General features: G+C 56.7%; 1 protein-coding gene across 2 annotated transcripts; it reads left to right on the forward strand.

The window, feature by feature from the left end:
* LOC146751689 (glutamate-rich WD repeat-containing protein 1-like) lies at positions 1–23,017 on the forward strand. Of its 2 annotated transcripts, XM_085533792.1 has the most exons (7): positions 1–1,444; positions 4,329–4,446; positions 8,607–8,772; positions 15,386–15,608; positions 17,700–17,842; positions 18,616–18,825; positions 22,654–23,015. In XM_085533792.1, exons 1-7 carry the CDS (start codon positions 1,213–1,215, stop codon positions 22,966–22,968), a joined length of 1,407 nt encoding a protein of 468 aa, XP_085389918.1. In that variant the 5' UTR covers positions 1–1,212; the 3' UTR covers positions 22,969–23,015. The 2 variants fall into 2 exon arrangements, with proteins under 2 accessions (XP_085389918.1, XP_085389919.1); XM_085533793.1 differs by lacking the exon at positions 4,329–4,446 and having other exon boundaries at positions 1,306–1,444; positions 22,654–23,017.
* The last annotated feature ends 2,810 nt before the right edge of the window (positions 23,018–25,827 follow it).

A 25,827-nucleotide genomic window follows, 5' to 3' on the forward strand; every position in this document is an offset into this window, starting at 1 on the left:
CCCAAAACGACCCTAAATGACCCTAAATAACCCCAAAACGACCCTAAATGACCTTAAATGACCCCAAAACGACCCTAAATGACCCTAAATAACCCTAAATAACCCTAAAACGACCCTAAATGACCCTAAATAACCCCAAAACGACCCTAAATGACCCTAAATAGCCCCAAAACGACCCTAAATGACCCTAAATAACCCTAAAACGACCCTAAAACGACCCTAAATGACCCTAAATAACCCCAAAACGACCCTAAATGACCCAAAACGACCCCAAATAACCCCAAAACGACCCTAAATGACCCCAAAACGACCCTAAATGACCATAAATAACCCCAAAACGACCCTAAATGACCCTAAATAACCCTAAATGACCCCAAAAGACCCTAAAATGACCCTAAATGACCCAAAATAACCCCAAAAGACCCTAAATAACCCCAAAACGACCCTAAATGACCCTAAATAACCCTAAATGACCCCAAAAGACTCTAAAATGACCCTAAATGACCCAAAATAACCCCAAAAGACCCTAAAACGACCCTAAATGACCCTAAATAACCACAAAAGACCCTAAAATGACCCTAAATAACCCCAAAACGACCCTTAATGACCCTTAATAACCCCAAAACGACCCTAAATGAGCCTAAATAACCCCAAAACGAACCTAAATGACCTTAAATAACCCCTACGCTGACCTTAAATGACCCCTACAATGACCTTAAGTAACCCCTACCATGACCCTACGTGACCCCAAAATGGCCGCTCTGTGTCTCCCCCCCCCCCTCATTTCCGCCGCCATTTTGGTCCCTTTTCTGCCCTTTTTTCCCCCATTTTACCCCTCCGTGTCTCCGTGCGCTGCTGTCTCGTCCTTAATTAAAGCTTTTGTAGCTCATTAAGTTCATTAAGCGTCGTTAATTACGCGTTCATTAATTAAAATCAAGGCGGGGGAGCGACTAGGCCGCGGGTTGCGCCGTCGCTATGGCAACAAGGGCGACAAAATGGCGGCCGGGCCGGAAGTGAAGGGGCAAGAAGGCGGAAGTGCTGCGCGTCGAACCGGAAGTGCATCCAGCTGAACACCGGAAGTACCAGTAACAAGAGAGTGAGGGAAGAACCGGAAGTAGAATTGCAACGAGACCGGAAGTGCGTTTGAAACGACCGCCATTTTGCTCCACGTGACCGGAAGTGTGTTCAGCACGTGACCGGAAGCAGACCAAGATGGCGGCCCGCAGCGGTAACGCTGGATCCACGAGGCTCCGGAGCTCCCGGGATCGGCGGAGAGGGGCGAGGCCTACCGGAAGTGGTTCGAGGCCTACCGGAAATAGGCCGGGGTCAACCGGAAATGGGGCTGGACGTGTTTATATTCCGGGTCGAGCCCCCCCGCCCGGTCCGGACGAGGAAATGGTGGTGGACACTGCGGCCTATAGGCTGCTGCACCGCGCCGGGACCGGTAACGGCCATTGGGGAATATGGGGCGCTATGGGGCTCTATGGGGCTCTATGGGGGTCTATGGGGTTCTATGGGGGTCTATGGGGCTCTATGGGGCTCTATGGGGTTCTATGGGGCTCTATGGGGTTATATAGGGGTCTATGGGGTTATATAGGGCTCTATGGGGTTCTATGGGGTCCTATGGGGCTCTATGGGGCTCTATGGGGTTCTATGGGGCTCTATGGGGCTCTATGGGGCTCTATGGGGTTCTATGGGGCTCTATGGGGATATATGGGGGCTATATAGGGTTATATGGGGTTATGTGGGGTTATATAGGGTTATATAGGGTTCTATGGGGTTATATGGGGCTCTATGGGGTCCTATAGGGTTCTATGGGGTCTATATGGGGTTATATGGGGTTATATAGGATCTATAGGGGGTTATATGGGGTTATATAGGGTTCTATGGGGTTCTATGGGGTTCTATGGAGGTATATGGGATATATGGGGTTATATGGGGTCCTATAGGGTCACTATGGGGCTCTATGGGGTTTAATGGGGATCTATGGGGGGATATGGGGTGTCTATGGGGCTCTATGGGGTCCTATAGGGTTATATAGGGGTCTATGGGGTTCTATGGGGTTCTATGGGGCTCTATGGGGATATATGGGGGCTATATAGGGTTATAAGGGGTTCTATGGGGTTATATAGGGCTCTATGGGGCTCTATGGGGTTCTATGGGGCTCTATGGGGATATAAGGGGCTCTATGGGGTTCTATGGGGTTCTCTGTGGATAGATGGGGCTCTATGGGGTTCTATGGGGTTCTATGGGGTCCTATGGGGCTCTATGGGGTTCTATGGGGTCCTATAGGGTTCTATGGGGTTCTATGGGGTTCTATGGGGTTCTATGGGGTTCTATGGGGTTCTATGGGGTTCTATGGGGCTCTATGGGGTTATATAGGGTTATATAGGGTTATATAGGGTTCTATGGGGATCTATGGGGTTCTATGGGGTTCTATGGGGTCCTATGGGGCTCTATGGGGTTCTATGGGGCTCTATGGGGTTCTATGGGGTTATATAGGGTTATATAGGGTTCTATGGGGATCTATGGGGTTCTATGGGGTTATATGGGGTTCTATGGGGGTATATGGGGTTCTATGGGGATCTATGGGGTTCTATGGGGTTCTATGGGGCTCTATGGGGTTCTATGGGGATATATGGGGTGTCTATGGGGCTCTATGGGGTCCTATGGGGTTATATAGGGGTTCTATGGGGGTATATAGGGGGATATGGGGGGCTATGTGGGATTTATGGGGTTCTATGGGGCGGTTATGGGGCTCTATGGGTCTCTATGGGGTTCTATGGGTCACTTATGGGACTCTATGGGTGGTTATGGGACTCTGTGTCACTTATGGGTCTCTATGGGGCAGTTATGGGTCTCTATGGGGTGGTTATGGGTCTCTATGGGGCCCTATTGGGCAGTCATGGTGTTCTATGGGGCTCTATGGGTGTTTATGGGTCTCTATGGGGTGGCTATGGGGTTCTATGGGTCACTTATGGGACTCTATGGGTGGTTATGGGTCTCTATGGGGCAGTTATGGGTCTCTATGGGGTGGTTATGGGTCTCTATGGGGCCCTATTGGGCAGTCATGGGGTTCTATGGGGCTCTATGGGTGTTTATGGGTCTCTATGGGGTGGCTATGGGTCTCTATGGGTCACTTATGGGTCTCTATGGGGTGGTTATGGGGCTCTATGGGTCTCTATGGGGTGGCTATGGGTCTCTATGGGGTGTTTATGGGGCTCTATGGGTGGTTATGGGTCTCTATGGGGCGGCTATGGGTCTCTATGGGGTGGTTATGGGGCTCTATGGGTGGTTATGGGGCTCTGTGGGGTGGCTATGGGTCCCTATGGGTCACTTATGGGTCTCTATGGGGTGGTTATGGGGCTCTATGGGTCTCTATGGGGTGGTTATGGGTCTCTATGGGGTGGCTATGGGTCTCTATGGGGTGGCTATGGGTCTCTATGGGTGTTTATGGGGCTCTATGGGTGGTTATGGGTCTCTATGGGGTGGTTATGGGGCTCTATGGGTCTCTATGGGTGTTTATGGGGCTCTATGGGGTGTTTATGGGGCTCTATGGGTGGCTATGGGGCTCTATGGGGTGGCTATGGGGCTCTATGGGGTGGCTATGGAGCTCTATGGGTCACTTATGGGTCTCTATGGGGTGGTTATGGGGCTCTATGCGTCTCTATGGGGTGGCTATGGGTCTCTATGGGGTGTTTATGGGGCTCTATGGGTGGTTATGGGGCTCTATGGGGTGGCTATGGGGCTCTATGGGGTGGTTATGGGTCTCTATGGGGCAGTTATGGGTCTCTATGGGGTGGTTATGGGTCTCTATGGGGCCCTATTGGGCAGTCATGGGGTTCTATGGGGCTCTATGGGTGTTTATGGGTCTCTATGGGGTGGCTATGTGTCTCTATGGGTGGCTATGGGGCTCTATGGGGTGGTTATGGGTCTCTGTGGGGTGGCTATGGGTCTCTATGGGTGTTTATGGGTCTCTATGGGGTGGCTATGGGGCTCTATGGGGTGTCTATGGGGCTCTATGGGGTGGCTATGGGGCTCTATGGGGCTCTATGGGGTGTTTATGGGGCTCTATGGGTGGCTATGGGTCTCTATGGGGTGGCTATGGGTCTCTATGGGGTGGCTATGGGTCTCTATGGGTGGTTATGGGGCTCTATGGGGTGGCTATGGGGCTCTATGGGGTGGCTATGGGTCTCTATGGGGTGGCTATGGGTCTCTATGGGGTGGCTATGGGTCTCTATGGGTGGTTATGGGGCTCTATGGGTGGCTATGGGTCTCTATGGGTCACTTATGGGTCTGTATGTGTCACTTATGGGGCTGCCCCATAGGAGCCCCATGTCTCAGCCTGGACATCATTAAGGACGACCTGGGGGACGATCGTGAGTCGCTGCCGCTGTCGCTGCTGTTGTGTGCGGGGACACAGGCCAACACGGCCCAGGGCAACAGGTGGGGCTGGACCCATAGATCTATGGGGCAGGACCCATAGGAGACATGGGGACCCATAGATCTATGGGGCAGGACCCATAGGAGACATGGGGACCCATAGATCTATGGGGCAGGACCCATAGGAGACATGGGGACCCATAGATCTATGGGGCAGGGCACATAGGGAGACATGGGGACCCATAGATCTATGGGGCAGGACACAGAGATCTATGGGACAGGACACATAGGAGACATGGGGACCCATAGATCTATGGGGCAGGACCCATAGGGAGACATGGGGACCCATAGATCTATGGGGCAGGACACAGAGATCTATGGGACAGGACCCATAGGGAGACATGGGGACCCATAGATCTATGGGGCAGGACACAGAGATCTATGGGACAGGACACATAGGAGACATGGGGACCCATAGATCTATGGGGCAGGACACATAGGAGACATGGGGACCCATAGATCTATGGGGCAGGACCCATAGGGAGACATGGGGACATATAGATCTATGGGGCAGGACACATAGGAGACATGGGGACCCATAGATCTATGGGGCAGGACCCATAGGAGACATGGGGACCCATAGATCTATGGGGCAGGACCCATAGGAGACATGGGGACCCATAGATCTATGGGGCTGGACACAGATCTATGGGGCAGGATCCATAGGGAGACATGGGGACCCATAGATCTATGGGGCAGGACCCATAGGGAGACATGGGGACCCATAGATCTATGGGGCAGGATCCATAGGGAGACATGGGGACCCATAGATCTATGGGGCAGGACCCATAGGAGACATGGGGACCCATAGATCTATGGGGCAGGACCCATAGGGAGACATGGGGACCCATAGATCTATGGGGCAGGGCCCATAGGGAGACATGGGGACCCATAGATCTATGGGGCAGGACACAGAGATCTATGGGACAGGACACATAGGAGACATGGGGACCCATAGATCTATGGGGCAGGACCCATAGGAGACATGGGGACCCAGAGATCTATGGGGCAGGACCCATAGGAGACATGGGGACCCATAGATCTATGGGGCTGGACAAATAGGGAGACATGGGGACCTATAGATCTATGGGGCAGGACCCATAGGAGACATGGGGACCCATAGATCTATGGGGCAGGACACAGATCTATGGGGCAGGAGCCATAGGGAGACATGGGGACCCATAGATCTATGGGGCAGGACCCATAGGGAGACATGGGGACCCATAGATCTGTGGGGCAGGACACAGATCTATGGGGCAGGAGCCATAGGGAGACATGGGGACCCATAGATCTATGGGGCAGGACCCATAGGAGACATGGGGACCCATAGATCTATGGGGCAGGACACAGAGATCTATGGGTCAGGACACATAGGAGACATGGGGACCCATAGATCTATGGGGCAGGACACATAGGGAGACATGGGGACCCATAGATCTATGGGGCTGGACACATAGGAGACATGGGGAGGAGCCATATGGGGCAGGAGCCATAGGGAGACATGGGGCCCCATAGATCTGTGGGGCTGGACACATAGGAGACATGGGGACCCATAGATCTATGGGGCAGGACACAGAGATCTATGGGTCAGGACACATAGGGAGACATGGGGACCCATAGATCTATGGGGCAGGACCTATAGGGAGACATGGGGACCCACAGATCTATGGGTCCAGCCCCCCATAGAGATCTATGGGGCCAGCCCCCCATCTCCCCCCCAATAGAGATCTATGGGTCCAGCCCCCCATAGAGATCTATGAGTCCAGCCCCCCATCTCTCCGCCCCCCAATAGAGATCTATGGGTCCAGCCCCACAGATCTATGGGTCCAGCCCCCCATCTCCCCCCCAATAGAGATCTATGGGTCCAGCCCCACAGATCTATGGGTCCAGCCCCCCATCTCTCCGCCCCCCAATAGAGATCTATGGGTCCAGCCCCACAGATCTATGGGGCCAGCCCCCCATCTCCCCCCCCCCATAGAGATCTATGGGTCCAGCCCCCCATCTCCCCCCCCCAATAGAGATCTATGGGGCCAGCCCCACAGATCTATGGGTCCAGCCCCCCATCTCCCCCCCCCCAATAGAGATCTATGGGTCCAGCCCCCCATCTCCCCCCCCCATAGAGATCTATGGGTCCAGCCCTACAGATCTACGGGTCCAGCCCCCATCTCTCCGCCCCCCAATAGAGATCTATGGGTCCAGCCCCCCATCTCCCCCCCCCATAGAGGTCTATGGGGCCAGCCCCCCATCTCTCCGCCCCCCAGTAGAGATCTATGGGTCCAGCCCCACAGATCTATGGGGCCAGCCCCCCATCTCTCCGCCCCCAGTAGAGATCTATGGGGCCAGCCCCCCATCTCCCCCCCCCATAGAGATCTATGGGGCCAGCCCCCCATCTCTTCACCCCCCATAGAGATCTATGGGTCCAGCCCCACAGATCTATGGGGCCAGCCCCCCATCTCCCTCCCCATAGAGATCTATGGGTCCAGCCCCACAGATCTATGGGTCCAGCCCCCCATCTCTCCGCCCCCCAATAGAGATCTATGGGTCCAGCCCCACAGATCTATGGGTCCAGCCCCCCATCTCTCCGCCCCCCAATAGAGATCTATGGGTCCAGCCCCACAGATCTATGGGTCCAGCCCCCATCTCCCTCCCCATAGAGATCTATGGGTCCAGCCCCACAGATCTATGGGTCCAGCCCCCCATCTCTTCGCCCCCCATAGAGATCTATGGGTCCAGCCCCACAGATCTCTAGGGCTGCCCCACATCTCTTCGCCCCCCATAGAGATCTATGGGTCCAGCCCCACAGATCTATGGGTCCAGCCCCCCATCTCTCTGCCCCCCAATAGAGATCTATGGGTCCAGCCCCACAGATCTATGGGTCCAGCCCCCCATCTCCTCCCCATAGAGATCTATGGGTCCAGCCCCACAGATCTATAGGGCCAGCCCCCCATTTCCCCCTCCAATAGAGATCTATGGGTCCAACCCCACAGATCTATGGGGCCAGCCCCCATCTCCCTCCCCATAGAGATCTATGGGTCCAGCCCCACAGATCTATGGGTCCAGCCCCCCATCTCTTCACCCCCCATAGAGATCTATGGGTCCAGCCCCCCATCTCCCCGCCCCATAGAGATCTATGGGTCCAGCCCCCCATCTCTCCGCCCCCCAGTAGAGATCTATGGGGCTAGCCCCACAGATCTATGGGTCCAGCCCCCCATCTCTCCCCCCCCCATAGAGATCTATGGGTCCAGCCCCACAGATCTATGGGTCCAGCCCCCCATCTCCCCCCCAATAGAGATCTATGTGTCCAGCCCCACAGATCTATGGGGCCAGCCCCCCATCTCCCCCCCCCCATAGAGATCTATGGGTCCAGCCCCCCATCTCCCCCCCCCCAGTAGAGATCTATGGGTCCAGCCCCCCATCTCTCTGCCCCCACATAGAGATCTATGGGTCCAGCCCCCCATCTCTGCCCCCCAATAGAGATCTATGGGTCCAGCCCCACAGATCTATGGGGCCAGCCCCCATCTCCCCCCCCCCCATAGAGATCTATGGGTCCAGCCCCCCATCTCTCCGCCCCCCAATAGAGATCTATGGGTCCAGCCCCACAGATCTATGGGTCCAGCCCCCCATCTCTTCACCCCCCATAGAGATCTATGGGGCCAGCCCCCCATCTCTCCGCCCCCCAATAAAGATCTATGGGTCCAGCCCCCCATCTCTCCGCCCCCCAATAGAGATCTATGGGGCCAGCCCCACATCTCCCTCCCCATAGAGATCTATGGGTCCAGCCCCACAGATCTATGGGGCCAGCCCCCCATCTCCCCTCCCCCCTTGAGATCTATGGGTCCAGCCCCACAGATCTATGGGGCCAGCCCCCCATCTCCCCCCCAATAGAGATCTATGGGTCCAGCCCCACAGATCTATGGGGCCAGCCCCCCATCTCCCCCCCCCCATAGAGATCTATGGGTCCAGCCCCACAGATCTATGGGGCCAGCCCCACATCTCCTCCCCCAATAGAGATCTATGGGGCCAACCCCACAGATCTATGGGTCCAGCCCCCCATCTCCCCCCCCCATAGAGATCTATGGGTCCAGCCCCCCATCTCCCCCCCCCATAGAGATCTATGGGTCCAGCCCCACAGATCTATAGGGCTGCCCCACATCTCCCCACAGGCTGATGGTGCTGAAGATGCTGAACCTCCACGGGCCGCGCCGTGGGGCCGGCAGTGGGGCAGACAGCGACAGTGAGGATGAGGATGATGAGGATGAGGATGAAGAGCGGAGCCCACGGCTGCACCTGGCCATGATCCCACACTATGGGACCATCAACCGCGTACGGGTGGGTCAGCGCCCCATAGAGACCCATAGAGACCCATAGAGACCCATAGGGACCCATAGAGACCCATAGGGACCCATAGAGATCCCATAGAGACCCATAGAGACCCCATAGAGACCCCATAGAGACCCATAGGGACCCATAGAGACCCATAGAGACCCATAGAGACCCCATAGAGACCCATAGAGATCCATAGGGACCCATAGGGACTCATAGAGACCCATAGAGACCCATAGAGATCCATAGGGACCCATAGGGACTCATAGAGACCCATAGAGACCCATAGAGACCCATAGAGACGCATAGAGATCCATAGGGACCCATAGAGACCCATAGGGACCCATAGAGAGAGACCCATAGGGACCCATAGAGACCCATAGAGACCCCATAGGGATCCATAGGGACACATAGAGACCCATAGAGACCCATAGAGACCCATAGGGACACATAGGGACCCCATAGAGACCCCATAGAGACCCCATAGAGACCCATAGAGACCCATAGAGACCCATAAAGACCCATAGAGACCCCATAGAGACCCATAGAGACCCATAGGGACCCCATAGAGACCCCATAGAGACCCCATAGAGACCCATAGAGACCCATAGAGATCCCATAGAGACCCCATAGAGACCCATAGGGACACGTAGAGACCCATAAAGACCCATAGGGACCCATAGAGACCCATAGAGACCCATAGAGACCCATAGAGACCCCATAGAGACCCCATAGAGATCCATAGGGACACATTGAGACCCCATAGAGACCCCATAGATCTGTGGGGCAGGCCCATAAGTTCCATAGTGCCCCATAAGTGCTCTTTTGGACCCCATAGTGCCCCATAGTCCCCCCTTCCCTGCCCCATAGGGCTCCATAGCCCCCTATATCCCCATTTCTGCCCCATAGGACCCCATAGCCCCCATACATATCTCTGCCCCATAGGACCCCATAGGACCCCATAGCCTTTCTATCTTTGCCCCATAGGACCCCACAGGACCCCATAGGACCCCATAGCCTCACTCTATAATTCCCTTCTGCCCCATAGGACCCTATAGCTCCCCTATCTCTGCCCCATAGGACCCCATAGCCCCCTATCTATCTCCCCATCCCTGCCCCATAGGACCCCATAGGACCCCATAGCCCCCCATATCCACCCCATAGGACCCCATAGCCCCCTATCTCCCCATCCCTGCCCCATAGAACCCCATAGGGCCCCATATCCCCACCCCATAGCCCCTTTCTGCCCCATAGGACCCCATAGGACCCCATAGAACCCCATAGGGCCTCATAGCCCCCCTATCTCCCCATCCCCGCCCCATAGGACCCCATAGGACCCCATAGGGACCCATAGAGACCCCATAGAGACCCATAGGGACACATAGAGACCCATAGGGACCCATAGAGACACATAGGGACCCATAGAGACCCATAGAGACCCATAGGGACCCATAGAGACCCATAGAGACCCATAGAGACCCATAGGGACCCATAGAGACCCATAGAGACCCATAGGGACCCATAGAGACCCCATAGAGACCCATAGAAATCCATAGGGACCCATAGGGACCCATAGAGACCCATGGGGACCCATAGAGACCCATAGGGACCCATAGAGACCCATAAAGACCCATAGAGACCCCATAGAGACCCATAGAGACCCATAGAGACCCATAGGGACCCATAGAGACCCATAGAGACCCATAGAGACCCATAGGGACACATAGGGACCCCATAGAGACCCCATAGAGACCCCATAGAGACCCATAGAGACCCATAGAGACCCATAGAGACCCATAAAGACCCATAGAGACCCCATAGAGACCCCATAGAGACCCATAGGGACACATAGAGACCCCATAGGGATCCATAGGGACACATAGAGACCCATAAAGACCCATAGGGACCCATAGAGACCCCATAGAGACCCCATAGAGACCCATAGAGATCCATAGAGACCCATAGAGACCCCATAGGGACCCATAGAGACCCCATAGAGACCCATAGGGACACATAGAGACCCATAGGGACCCATAGAGACACATAGGGACCCATAGAGACCCATAGAGACCCATAGAGACCCATAGGGACCCATAGAGACCCATAGAGATCCATAGGGACCCATAGGGACCCATAGAGACCCATAGAGACCCATAGGGACCCATAGAGACCCATAGGGACCCATAGAGACCCATAGAGACCCATAGGGACCCATAGAGACCCATAGGGACCCATAGAAATCCATAGGGACCCATAGGGACCCATAGAGACCCATGGGGACCCATAGAGACCCATAGGGACCCATAGAGACCCATAAAGACCCATAGAGACCCCATAGAGACCCATAGAGACCCATAGAGACCCATAGGGACCCATAGAGACCCATAGAGACCCATAGAGACCCATAGGGACACATAGGGACCCCATAGAGACCCCATAGAGACCCCATAGAGACCCATAGAGACCCATAGAGACCCATAAAGACCCATAGAGACCCCATAGAGACCCATAGAGACCCATAGGGACCCCATAGAGACCCCATAGAGACCCCATAGAGACCCATAGAGACCCATAGAGATCCCATAGAGACCCCATAGAGACCCATAGGGACACGTAGAGACCCATAAAGACCCATAGGGACCCATAGAGACCCATAGAGACCCATAGAGACCCATAGAGACCCCATAGAGACCCCATAGAGATCCATAGGGACACATAGAGACCCCATAGAGACCCCATAGATCTGTGGGGCAGGCCCATAAGTTCCATAGTGCCCCATAAGTGCTCTTTTGGACCCCATAGTGCCCCATAGTCCCCCCTTCCCTGCCCCATAGGGCTCCATAGCCCCCTATATCCCCATTTCTGCCCCATAGGACCCCATAGCCCCCTTATCTCTGCCCCATAGGACCCCATAGGACCCCATAGCCTTTCTATCTTTGCCCCATAGGACCCCACAGGACCCCATAGGACCCCATAGCCTCACTCTATAATTCCCTTCTGCCCCATAGGACCCTATAGCTCCCCTATCTCTGCCCCATAGGACCCCATAGCCCCCTATCTATCTCCCCATCCCTGCCCCATAGGACCCCATAGGACCCCATAGCCCCCCATATCCACCCCATAGGACCCCATAGCCCCCTATCTCCCCATCCCTGCCCCATAGAACCCCATAGGGCCCCATATCCCCACCCCATAGCCCCTTTCTGCCCCATAGGACCCCATAGGACCCCATAGAACCCCATAGGGCCTCATAGCCCCCCTATCTCCCCATCCCCGCCCCATAGGACCCCATAGCCCCCCATATCCACCCTATGGGACCCCATAGCCCCCTATCTCCCCATCCCTGCCCCATAGGACCCTATAGAACCCCATAGGACCCCATAGCCCCCCCATCTCTGCCCAATGGGACCCCATAGTCCCCCTATCTTTGCCCCATGGGGCCCCATAGGACCCCATAGCCACCCATATCCACCCCATAGGACCCCATAGCCCCCCTATCTCCCTACCCCTGCCCCATAGGACCACATAGGACCCCATAGCCCCACTCTATAATCCCCTCTTGCCCCATAGGACCCTATAGCTCCCCTGTCTTTACCCCATAGGACCCCATAGTCCTCCTATCTCTGCCCCATGGGGCCCCATAGGACCCCATAGCCACCCATATCCACCCCATAGGACCCCATAGCTCCCCTACCTCCCCATCCCTGCCCCATAGGACCCCATAGAACCCCATAGGACCCCATAGCCCCCTATCTCCCCATCCCTGCCCCATAGGACCCCATAGGACCCCTATCTCTGCCCCATAGGACCCCATATGGCCCCATATCCTCACCTCATCACTTCTCTCTGCCCCATAGGACCCCATAGCCCCCCTATCTCCCCATCCCTGCCCCATAGGACCCTATAGAACCCCATAGGATCCCATAGCCCCCCCATCTCTGCCCCATAGGACCCCATAGAACCCCATAGGACCCCATACCCCCCCCTATTTCTGCCCCATAGGACCCCATAGGATCCCATAGCCCCCCATATCCACCCCATAGGACCCCATAGCCCCACCCCATAACCCCCTTCTGCCCCATAGGACCCTGTAGCCCCCCTATCTCCCCATCCCTGCCCCATAGAACCCCATAGGACCCCATATCCCCCCTATCTCTGCCCCATAGGACCCCATAGCCCCCTATCTCCCCATCCCTGCCCCATAGGACCCCATAGAACCCCATAGGACCCCATAGCCCCCTATCTCCCCATCCCTGCCCCATAGGACCCCATAGGGCCCCATATCCCCACCCCATAACCCCTTTCTGCCCCATAGGACCCCATAGCCCCCCTATCTCTGCCCCATAGGACCCCATAGAGCCCCATATCCCCACCCCATAACCCCTTTCTGCCCCATAGGACCCCATAGGACCCCATAGAACCCCATAGGGCACCATAGCCCCCCTATCTCCCCATCCCTGCCCCATAGGACCCTATAGCCCCCCATATCCACCCTACAGGACCCCATAGCCCCCTATCTCTCCATCCCTGCCCCATAGGGCCCCATAGGATCCCATAGCCCCCCATATCCACCCCATAGGACCCCATAGTCCCCCTACCTCCCCATCCCTGCCCCATAGGACCCCATAGAACCCCATAGGACCCCATAGCCCCCTATCTCCCCATCCCTGCCCCATAGGACCCCATAGAACCCCATAGGACCCCATACCCCCCCCTATTTCTGCCCCATAGGACCCCATAGGATCCCATAGCCCCCCATATCCACCCCATAGGACCCCATAGCCCCACCCCATAACCCCCTTCTGCCCCATAGGACCCTGTAGCCCCCCTATCTCCCCATCCCTGCCCCATAGAACCCCATAGGACCCCATATCCCCCCTATCTCTGCCCCATAGGACCCCATAGCCCCACTACCTCCCCATCCCTGCCCCATAGGACCCCATAGGACCCCATAAGGCCCCATATCCCCACCCTATAACCCCTTTCTACCCCATAGGACGCCATAGGGCCCCATATCCCCACCCCATAACCCACTTTCTGCCCCATAGGACCCCATAGGATCCCATAGCCCCCCATATCCACCCCATAGGACCCCATAGCCCCAGTATCTCCCTATCCCTGCCCCATAGGACCCCATAGGACCCATAGCCCCCCACCCCATAGGACCCCATAGCCCCCCTATCTCTGCCCCATAGGACCCCATAGAGCCCCATATCCCCACCTCATCACTTCTCTCTGCCCCATAGGACCCCATAGCCCCCCTATCTCCCCATCCCTGCCCCATAGGACCCTATAGAACCCCATAGGACCCCATAGCCCCCCCATCTCTGCCCAATGGGACCCCATAGTCCCCCTATCTTTGCCCCATAGGACCCCATAGGATCCCATAGCCACCCATATCCACCCCATAGGACCCCATAGCTCCCCTACCTCCCCATCCCTGCCCCATAGGACCCCATAGAACCCCATAGGACCCCATAGCCCTCCTATCTCCCCATCCCTGCCCCATAGGACCCCATAGGGCCCCATATCCCCACCCCATAACCCCTCTCTGCCCCACAGGTGGCAGATCTTCCCCCTGGCCCCATAGCGGCCGTGTGGTCAGAGCGGGGCTCAGTGGAGCTCTATGAGCTGGGCCCAGCCCTGGGGGTCCTGGAGGAGGAGGGGGGGGGCGATGGGACCCCCAACCCCACCCCATAGGACCCCATAGGACCCCTATCTCTGCCCCATAGGATCCCATAGGACCCCATAGAACCTCATAGGACCCCTATCTCTTCCCCATAGGACCCTATAGCCCCACCCCATAACCCCTTCTGCTCCATAGGACCCCATAGCCCCCCATATCCACCCCATAGGACCCCATAGCCCCCCTATCTCCCTACTCCTGCCCCATAGGACCACATAGGACCCCATAGCCCCACTCTATAATCCCCTCTTGCCGCATAGGACCCTATAGCTCCCCTATCTTTACCCCATAGGACCCCATAGTCCTCCTATCTCTGCCCCATAAGACCCCATAGGATCCCATAGCCCCCCATATCCATCCCATAGGACCCCATAGTCCCCCTATCTCCCCATCCCTGCCCCATAGGACCCCATAGAACCCCATAGGACCCCATAGCCCCCTATCTCCCCAACCCTGCCCCATGGGACCCCATAGGGCCCCATATCCCCACCCCATAACCCCTTTCTGCCCCATAGGACCCCATAGCCCCCCTATCTCTGCCCCATAGGACCCCATAGGACCCCATAGCCCCCCATATCCACCCCATAGGACCCCATAACCCCCCTAACTCCCCATCCCTGCCATATAGGACCCCATAGAACTCCATAGGGCCCCATAGCCCCACCCCATAACCCCCTTCTTCCCCATAGGACCCTGTAGCCCCCCTATCTCCCCATCCCTGCCCCATAGAACCCCATAGGACCCCATATCCCCCCTATCTCTGCCCCATAGGACCCCATAGCCCCACTACCTCCCCATCCCTGCCCCATAGGACCCCATAGAGCCCCATATCCCCACCCCATAACCCCTTTCTGCCCCATAGGTCCCCATAGGACCCCATAGAACCCCATAGAGCCCCATATCCCCACCCCATAACCCCTCTCTGCCCCACAGGTGGCAGATCTTCCCCCTGGCCCCATAGCGGCCGTGTGGTCCGAGCGGGGCTCAGTGGAGCTCTATGAGCTGGGCCCAGCCCTGGGGGTCCTGGAGGAGGAGGGGGGGGGGGGGGGCGATGGGACCCCCAACCTGCGGCAGCTGAAGGAGCAGAAACCCACGTTCAGCTTCGGGGGGCACCAGGACGAGGGGTACGCGATGGATTGGTCACCCACTGTGCCTGGTATGGGGGTTATGGGGTCTATGGGGCTCTATGGGGTGGTTATGGGGTCCTATGGGGCTCTATGGGGTGGTTATGGGGTCCTATGGGGTGGTTATGGGGTCCTATGGGGTGGTTATGGAGTCCTATGGGGTGGTTATGGGGTGGTTATGGGGTGGTTATGGGGCTCTATGGGGTGGTTATGGGGCTCTGTGGGGTGGTTATGGGGTCTATGGGTCACAATAGGGTGGTTATTGGGCTCTATGGGGTGGTTATGGGGTCTATGGGGTGGTTATGGGGTCTATGGGGCTCTATCGGGCACTTATGGGTCACTATGGGGTGGTTATGGGGTCCTATGGGGTGGTTATGGGGCTCTATGGGGTGGTTATGGGGCTCTATGGGGTGGTTATGGGGTCCTATGGGGCTCTATGGGGTGGTTATGGGGTCTATGGGGTGGTTATGGGGTCTATGGGGCTCTATCGGGCACTTATGGGTCACTATGGGGTGGTTATGGGGCTCTATGGGGTGGTTATGGGGTCTTATGGGGTCCTCTGGGGCTCTATGGGTAGATATGGGGCTCTATGGGGTGGTTATGGGGATCTATGGGGTGGTTATGGGGTCTAGGGGTCACAATAGGGTGGTTATGGGGTCCTGTGGGGTGGTTGTGGGGCTCTATGGGGTGGTTTTGGGGTTCAATGCGGTGGTTATGGGGCTCTATGGGGTGGTTATGGGGTCTATGGGGTGGTTATGGGGTCCTGTGGGGCTCTATCGGGCACTTATGGGTCACTATGGGGTGGTTATGGGGTTCAATGCGGTGGTTATGTGGTCCTATGGGGCTCTATGGGGTGGTTATGGGGTCCTATGGGGTGGTTATGGGGCTCTATGGGGTGGTTATGGGGTCTATGGGTCACAATAGGGTGGTTATTGGGCTCTATTGGGTGGTTATGGGGTCCTATGGGGTGGTTATGGGGTCCTGTGGGGCTCTATGGGGTGGTTATGGGGTCCTATGGGGTGGTTATGGGGTCCTATGGGGCTCTATGGGGTGGTTATGGGGTCTGTGGGTCACAATAGGGTGGTTATGGGGCTCTATGGGGTGGTTATAGGGTGGTTGATGGGGCTCTATGGGGCTCTATGGGGTGGTTATAGGGTGGTTATGGGGCTCTATGGGGTGGTTATAGGGTGGTTATGGGGTCTATGGGTCACAATAGGGTGGTTATGGGGCTCTATGGGGTGGTTATAGGGTGGTTATGGGGCTCTATGGGGCTCTATGGGGTGGTTATAGGGTGGTTATGGGGCTCTATGGGGTGGTTATAGGGTGGTTATGGGGCTCTATGGGGTGGTTATAGGGTGGTTATGGGGTCTATGGGTCACAATAGGGTGGTTATGGGGCTCTATGGGGTGGTCATGGGGCTCTTTGGGGTCCTATGGGGTGGTTATGGGGTGGTTATAGGGCTCTATGGGGTGGTTATGGGGTCTTATGGGGTCCTCTGGGGCTCTATGGGGTGGTTATGGGGATCTATGGGGTGGTTATGGGGATCTATGGGGTGGTTATGGGGTCTAGGGGTCACAATAGGGTGGTTATGGGGTCCTGTGGGGTGGTTATGGGGCTCTATGGGGTGGTTTTGGGGTGCTGGGGGTGGTTATGGGGTCCTATGGGGCTCTATGTGGTGGTTATAGCGTGGTTATGGGGCTCTATGGGGTCCTATGGGGCTCTATGGGGTGGTTATGGGGTCCTATGGGGTCTTATGGGGTGGTTATGGGGTCCTATGGGGTGGTTATGGGGCTCTATGGGGTGGTTATGGGGTCCTATGGGGTGGTTATGGGGTGGTTATGGGGCTCTATGGGGCTCTATGGTGTGGTTATGGGGTCTATGGGGTGGTTATGGGGTCAATGGGGCTCTATCGGGCACTTATGTGTCACTATGGGGTGGTTATGGGGCTCTATGGGGTGGCTATGGGGCTCTATGGGGTGGTTATGGGGCTCTATGGGGTGGTTATGGGGCTCTGTAGGGTGGCTATGGGGCTCTATGGGGCCCCTCTCCCATTGGCTCACTGTCCCTTCCATCTCCCCTCCTCTCATCCCCATTGGTCCGTTTCCTTTGGCCCCGCCCCCCAGGCCGCCTGCTGTCCGGTGATAATGGCGGCCGCATCCACCAATGGGAGCCGAGGGAGGGCGGGACCTGGGACGTGAAGCCCCGCCCCTTCCGGGGTCACACGGCCGCGGTGGAGGACGTCCAATGGGCGCCAAGGGAGGCGCCGGTAAGGGGCGGGGCTATGCAAATGAGTGGGGACTATAGCCAATGGGGTGACGATACAGCAATATGGGCGGGGTTTAAAGGCATTGTGGGCGGGGCTACGGCAAATAGGGGTGGGACTATGCAAATAGAGGCTGGGCTGCAGCCAATGGGGTGGGGGCACAGCAGTGGGGGCGGGGCTATGCAAATGGAGGCGGGGCTACAGCCAATGGGGCACAGCTATGGTCAAGGGGGCGGGGTTAGTGCAAGGGGGCGTGGCTACGGCCAAGGGGGGCGGGGCTATGCAAATAGAGGCTGGGCTATAGCCAATGGGGTGGGGTTATGGCAAAGGGGGGCGGGGCTATGCAGATGCAGCAGGGCTACAGCCAATTGGGTTGGGGATGAAGCAATGGGGGAGGAGCTACGGCCAAAGGGGGAGGGGCTATGCAAATTGAGTCGGGGCTGCAGCCAATGGGGAGGGAGGGCTAAGGCAAAGGGGGAGGGGCTGCTGCAAAGGGGGCGGGGCTATGTAAATGGCTACCGGACTGCAGCCAATGGAGAGGGACTACAGAAAAGGGGGCGGGGCTATGCAAATATTGGAGTCAATAGTGGGCGGGGCTATGCAAATGCGGCAGGGCTACGGCCAATTGGGTTGGGGGGTGAAGCAATGGGGGCGGGGCTACATGGAAAATGGGGCGGGGTTATGCAAATGTGGGGTGTGGGTAATGGGCGGGGTTATGCAAATGTGGGGGCGGGGCTACCGGGTGTGTGGGTTCTGATTGGTCGGTGCCCCCCTAGGTGTTCGTCTCCTGCTCTTGTGATTCGTCGGTTCGGATCTGGGACATCCGGGCTCCCCCTGGGGGCGGGGCCATGCTGAGCGTTGACCACGCCCACCCCGGGGACGTCAACGTCATCAGCTGGGGGGGGGCGGGGCGGGGGGCGGGGCATCACGTGATCAGCGGCGGGGACGACGGAGCCGTCAGGGTCTGGGACCTGAGAGTGTTCCAGGTGGGTCTGACCCATAGATTGACCCATAGATTGACCCATAGATTGACCCATAGACACATAGGGACCCCATAGAGACCCATAGGGACCCATAGATTGACCCATAGATTGACCCATAGACACATAGGGACCCCATAGAGACCCATAGGGACCCATAGATTGACCCATAGATTGACCCATAGACACATAGGGACCCCATAGAGACCCATAGAGACCCCATAGGAATCCATAGAGACCCCATAGGGACCCATAGAGACCCATAGGGATCCATAGGGACCAATAGAGACCCATAGAGACCCATAGGGACCCATAGAGACCCCATAGCCCCCCATAGCGACCCCTAATGACCCCATAGCCCCCCATAGAGACCCCTAATGACCCCATAGGCCCCCATAGAGACCCCTAATGACCCCATAGGCCCCCACAGAGACCCCTAATGACCCCATAGGCCCCCATAGTGACCCCATATCCCCCTATAGCAACCCCATAGCCCCCCATAACGACCCCATAGCCCCCCATAGCGACCCCATGGCCCCCTATAACAACCCCTATTGACCCCATAGCCCCCTATAACAACCCCTATTGACCCCATAGACCCCATACCGACCCCATAGAGATCCCATAGCCCCTCTTAGCAGCCCATAGTGACCCCATAGTGACCCCATATCCCCCTATTGACCCCATAGCCCCCCATAGAGACCCCTATTGACCCCATAGCCCCTCATAGAGACCCCTAATGACCCCATAGCCCCCCACAGAGACCCCTAATGACCCCATAGGCCCCCACAGAGACCCCATATCCCCCTATAGCAACCCCATAGCCCCCATAACGACCCCATAGCCCCACATAGCGACCCCATAGCCCCCTATAACAACCCCTAGTGGCCCTATAGCCCCCCATAGAGACCCCTATCGACCCCATAGCCCCCCATAGAGACCCCTATTGACCCCATAGGCCCCCATAGAGACCCCTATTGACCCCATAGCCCCTCATAGAGACCCCATAGAGACCCCTAGTGACCCCATAGCCCCCTATAAGAACCCCTAGTGGCCCTATAGCCCCCCATAGAGACCCCTATTGACCCCATAGCCCCCCATAGAGACCCCATAGCCCCCTATAGAGACCCCATAGCCCCCCATAACGAGCCCCCTATAGAGACCCCATAGCCCCACATAGCGACCCCATAGCCCCCTATAACAACCCCTAGTGGCCCTATAGCCCCCCATAGAGACCCCTATCGACCCCATAGCCCCCCATAGAGACCCCTATTGACCCCATAGCCCCTCATAGAGACCCCTAATGACCCCATAGCCCCCCACAGAGACCCCTAATGACCCCATAGCCCCCCACAGAGACCCCTAATGACCCCATAGGCCCCCACAGAGACCCCTAATGACCCCATAGGCCCCCATAGTGACCCCATATCCCCCTATAGCAACCCCATAGCCCCCCATAATGACCCCATAGAGACCCCTAGTGACCCCATAGCCCCCAATAGAGACCCCTATTGACCCCATAGGCCCCCATAGAGACCCCTATTGACCCCATAGCCCCTCATAGAGACCCCATAGCCCCCATAGAGACCCCATAGCCCCCCATAGAGACCCCATAGCCCTCCATAGAGACCCCATAGCCCCTCATAGCAGCCCCTATTGACCCCATAGGCCCCCATAGCGACCCCTAATGACCTCATAGCCCCCCAAACCGACCCCATAGCCCTCCATAGCCCCCCATAGCGACCCCATAGCCCCCCATAGAGATCCCATAGCCCCCCATAGCCACCCCATATCCCCCTATAACGACCCCTAGTAACCCCATAGCCTCCCATAACAACCCCATAGCCCCCTATAACGACCCCTAATGACCCTATAGCCCCTCATAACGACTCCTAATGACCCCATAGCCCCCATAGAGACCCCATAGTCCCCCATAGCGCCTCATAAAGACCCTATAGCCCCCCATAGAGACCCCTATTGACCCCATAGAGACCCCATAGCCCCACATAGCCCCTCATAATGACCCCTACTGACCCCATAGCCCCCCATAGTGACCCCATAGGGACCCCTAGTGACCCCATAGAGACCCCATATCCCCCTATAGCAACCCCATAGCCCCCCATAGCGACCCCATAGCCCCCTATAACAACCCCTAGTGGCCCTATAGCCCCCATAGAGACCCCTATCGACCCCATAGCCCTCTATAGCAACCCCATAGTGCCCCATAGTGACTCCTAATGAACCCATAGCCCCCCATAGCCTCTTATAGCAACCCCATAGCCCCCCATAGCGACCCCATAGAGCCCCATAGCGACCCCATAGAGACCCCTATTGACCCCATAGCCCCCCCATAGAGACCCCTATTGACCCCATAGCCCCTCATAGAGACCCCATAGCCCCCCATAGAGACCCCATAGAGACCCCTAGTGACCCCATAGCCCCCTATAACAACCCCTAGTGGCCCTATAGCCCCCCATAGAGACCCCTATTGACCCCATAGGCCCCCATAGAGACCCCTATTGACCCCATAGCCCCCCATAGAGACCCCATAGCCCCCCATAGAGACCCCTAGTGACCCCATAGCCCCCTATAACAACCCCTAGTGGCCCTATAGCCCCCCATAGAGACCCCTATTGACCCCATAGGCCCCAATAGAGACCCCTATTGACCCCATAGGCCCCCATAGAGACCCCTATTGACCCCATAGCCCCTCATAGAGACCCCATAGCCCCCCATAGAGACCCCATAGAGACCCCTAGTGACCCCATAGCCCCCTATAACAACCCCTAGTGGCCCTATAGCCCCCCATAGAGACCCCTATTGACCCCATAGCCCCCCGTAGAGACCCCATATCCCCCTATAGCAACCCCATAGCCCCCCATAATGACCCCATAGCCCCACATAGCGACCCCATAGCCCCCTATAACAACCCCTAGTGGCCCTATAGCCCCCCATAGAGACCCCTATCGACCCCATAGCCCCCCATAGAGACCCCTATTGACCCCATAGGCCCCCATAGAGACCCCTATTGACCCCATAGCCCCCCATAGAGACCCCAAAGAGACCCCTAGTGGCCCTATAGCCCCCCATAGAGACCCCTATTGACCCCATAGGCCCCCATAGAGACCCCTATTGACCCCATAGCCCCTCATAGAGACCCCATAGCCCCCCATAGAGACCCCTAGTGACCCCATAGCCCCCTATAACAACCCCTAGTGGCCCTATAGCCCCCCATAGAGACCCCTATCGACCCCATAGCCCCCAATAGAGACCCCTATTGACCCCATAGGCCCCCATAGAGACCCCTATTGACCCCATAGCCCCCCATATAGACCCCATATCCCCCTATAATAACCCCTATTGACCCCATAGCCCCCTATAACAACCCCTATTGACCCCATAGACCCCATACCGACCCCATAGAGACCCCATAGCCCCTCTTAGCAGCCCCTAGTGACCCCATAGTGACCCCATATCCCCCTATTGACCCCATAGCCCCCCATAGAGACCCCTAATGACCCCATAGCCCCCCATAGAGATCCCTAATGACCCCATAGGCCCCCATAGTGACCCCATATCCCCCTATAGCAACCCCATAGCCCCCCATAGAGACCCCATAGAGCCCCCTAGTGACCCCATAGCCCCCTATAACAACCCCTAGTGGCCCTATAGCCCCCCATAGAGACCCCTATTGACCCCATAGGCCCCCATAGAGACCCCTATTGACCCCATAGCCCCTCATAGAGACCCCATAGCCCCCATAGAGACCCCATAGCCCCCCATAGAGACCCCTATTGACCCCATATCCCTCTCTGACCCCATTGTGCCCCACAGACGGGCCGCAGCGCCGCCACGTTGAAGTTCCACAGCGGCCCCATAACATCCCTCCAATGGTGCCCCACAGAAAAGGGGGTGTTGGCAGCTTGTGGGGCAGACGACGCCTTGACCCAATGGGATTTGGGGTTGGAAAGAGACCCCGAAGCCGATATAGGGGATATGGGGGGGGATGACGAGCTCCCCCCACAGCTTCTGTTTGTTCATATGGGGGACCCCGACCCTAAAGAGCTGAGGTGGCACCCGCAGTGCCCGGGGGTGATGCTGTGTACTGGGATTAATGGGATCAGCGTGTTTAGGACTGTGTGTGTGTGATATAGGGGGGTTATGGGGTCTATAGGGGGTCTATATGGGGTCTATGGGGTCTATATGGGGTCTGTATGGGGTCTGTGGGGGGGGTTATGGGGTCTATATGGGGTCTATGGGGGATGTACTGGGATTAATGGGATCAGTGTGTTTAGGACTGTGTGTGTGTGATATAGGGGGGTTATGGGGTCTATAGGGGGTCTATGGGGGGGTTATGGGGTCTGTATGGGGTCTGTGGGGGGGGTTATGGGGTCTATGAGGGGGTTATGGGGTTCTATGGGGGGTTATGGGGTCTATGGAAGGCTATGGGGTTATGGGGTCTATAGGGGGTCTATGGGGGGGTTATGGGGTCTATGGAAGGCTATGGGGTTATGGGGTCTATGAGGGGTTATGGGGTCTATGGAAGGCTATGGGGTTATGGGGTCTATAGGGGGGTATGGGGTCTATGGAAGGCTATGGGGTTATGGGGTCTATATGGGGTCTATAGGGGGGGTTATGGGGTCTATATGGGGTCTATGGGTAATGTACTAGGATTAATGGGATCAGCGTGTTTAGGACTGTGTGTGTGTGATATAGGGAGGTTATGGGGTCTATGGGGGGAGTTATGGGGTCTATATGGGGTCTGTGGGGGGGTTATGGGGTCTATAGGGGGTCTATGGGGTCTATATGGGGTCTATGGGGGGGGTTATGGGGTCTATGGGGGGGTTATGGGGTCTATGGAAGGCTATGGGGTTATGGGGTCTATGGAAGGCTATGGGGTTATGGGGTCTATAGGGGGGTTATGGGGTCTATGGAAGGCTATGGGGTTATGGGGTCTATAGGGGGGTTATGGGGTCTATTGGAGGGTTATGGGGTCTATGGAAGGCTATGGGGTTATGGGGTCTATAGGGGGGTTATGGGGTCTATTGGGGGGTTATGGGGTCTGTGGAAGGCTATGGGGTTATGGGGTCTATATGGGGTCTATGGGGGGGGTTATGGGGTCTATGAGGGGGTTATGGGGTCTATGGGGGATGTACTGGGATTAATGGGATCAGCGTGTTTAGGACTGTGTGTGTGTGATATAGGGGGGTTATGGGGTCTATAGGGGGTCTATGGGGGGGTTATGGGGTCTGTATGGGGTCTATGGGGGGGGTATGGGATCTATGAGGGGTTATGGGGTCTATATGGGGTCTATGGGGGGGGTTATGGGGTCTATGGGGGGGTTATGGGGTCTATGGGGGGTCTATGGGGGGGTTATAGGGTCTGTTATAGGGCCTGGGGGGTGTTATGGGGTCTGAGGGGGAGTTATGGGGTCTGTATGGGGTCTATGGAAGGCTATGGGGTTATGGGGTCTATAGGGCTATGGGGGGGTTATGGGGTCTATGGAAGGCTATGGGGTTATGGGGTCTATGAGGGGTTATGGGGTCTATGGGGGGGTTATGGGGTCTGTATGGGGTCTATGGAAGGCTATGGGGTTATGGGGTCTATGGGGGGGGTTATGGGGTCTATATGGGGTCTATGGGGGATGTACTGGCATTAATGGGATCAGCGTGTTTAGGACTGTGTGTGTGATATAGGGGGGTTATGGGGTCTATGAGGGGTTATGGGGTCTATAGGGGGGTTATGGGGTCTATATGGGGTCTATGGGGGGGTTATGGGGTCTATATGGGGTCTATGGGGGGGGTTATGGGGTCTATATGGGGTCTATGGGGGATGTACTGGGATTAATGGGATCAGCGTGTTTAGGACTGTGTGTGTGTGATATAGGGGGGTTATGGGGTCTATAGGGGGTCTATGGGGGGGTTATGGGGTCTATGAGGGGTTATGGGGTCTATATGGGGTCTATGGGGGGGATGTATGGGGGTGTTAAGGGGGTCTATGGGGGGGTTATGGGGTCTATGGGGGGTTATGGGGTCTATATGGGGTCTATGGGGGGGGTTATGGCGTTATGGGGTCTATAGAGGGGTTATGGGGTCTGTATGGTGTCTGGAAGGCTATGGGGTTATGGGGTCTATAGGGGGGTTATGGGGTCTATGGGGGGGATGTATGGGGGGGTTATGGGGTCTATATGGGGTCTATGGGGGGGTTATGGGGTCTGTATGGGGTCTGTGGGGGGGGTTATGGGGTCTATTGGGGGGGTTATGGGGTCTATGGTGTCTATGGAAGGCTATGGGGTTATGGGGTCTATAGGAGGGTTATGGGGTCTATATGGGGTCTATGGGGGGGTTATGGGGTCTATATGGGGTCTATGGGGGGGGTTATGGGGTCTATATGGGGTCTATGGGGGGGGGTATGGGGTCTATGGGGGGTTATGGGGTCTATATGGGGTCTATGGGGGGGGTTATGGGGTCTATGAGGGGGTTATGGGGGGGTAATGGGGTCTATATGGGATGTATGGGGTTATGGGGTCTATAGGGGGGTTATGGGGTCTATGGGGGATGTACTGGCATTAATGGGATCAGCGTGTTTAGGACTGTGTGTGTGTGATATAGGGGGGGTTATGGGGTCTATATGGGGTTATGGGGGGGTTATGGGGTCTATGGGGGGGTTATGGGGTCTATATGGGGTCTATGGGGGGGTTATGGGGTCTATGGGGGGGTTATGGGGTCTATATGGGGTCTGTGGGGGGGGTTATGGGGTCTATGGAAGGCTATGGGGTTATGGGGTCTATAGGGGGGTTATGGGGTCTATGGGGGATGTACTGGCATTAATGGGATCAGCGTGTTTAGGACTGTGTGTGTGTGATATAGGGGGGTTATGGGGTCTATATGGGGTCTGTGGGGGGGTTATGGGGTCTATGAGGGGTTATGGGGTCTATATGGGGTCTATGGGGGGGGTTATGGGGTCTATATGGGGTCTATGGGGGATGTACTGGCATTAATGGGATCA

The sequence above is a fragment of the Coturnix japonica genome, unplaced genomic scaffold (assembly GCF_054131305.1).
Source record: "Coturnix japonica strain WE unplaced genomic scaffold, WE-NBRP24 Scf063, whole genome shotgun sequence".
Lineage (NCBI taxonomy): Eukaryota > Metazoa > Chordata > Aves > Galliformes > Phasianidae > Coturnix > Coturnix japonica.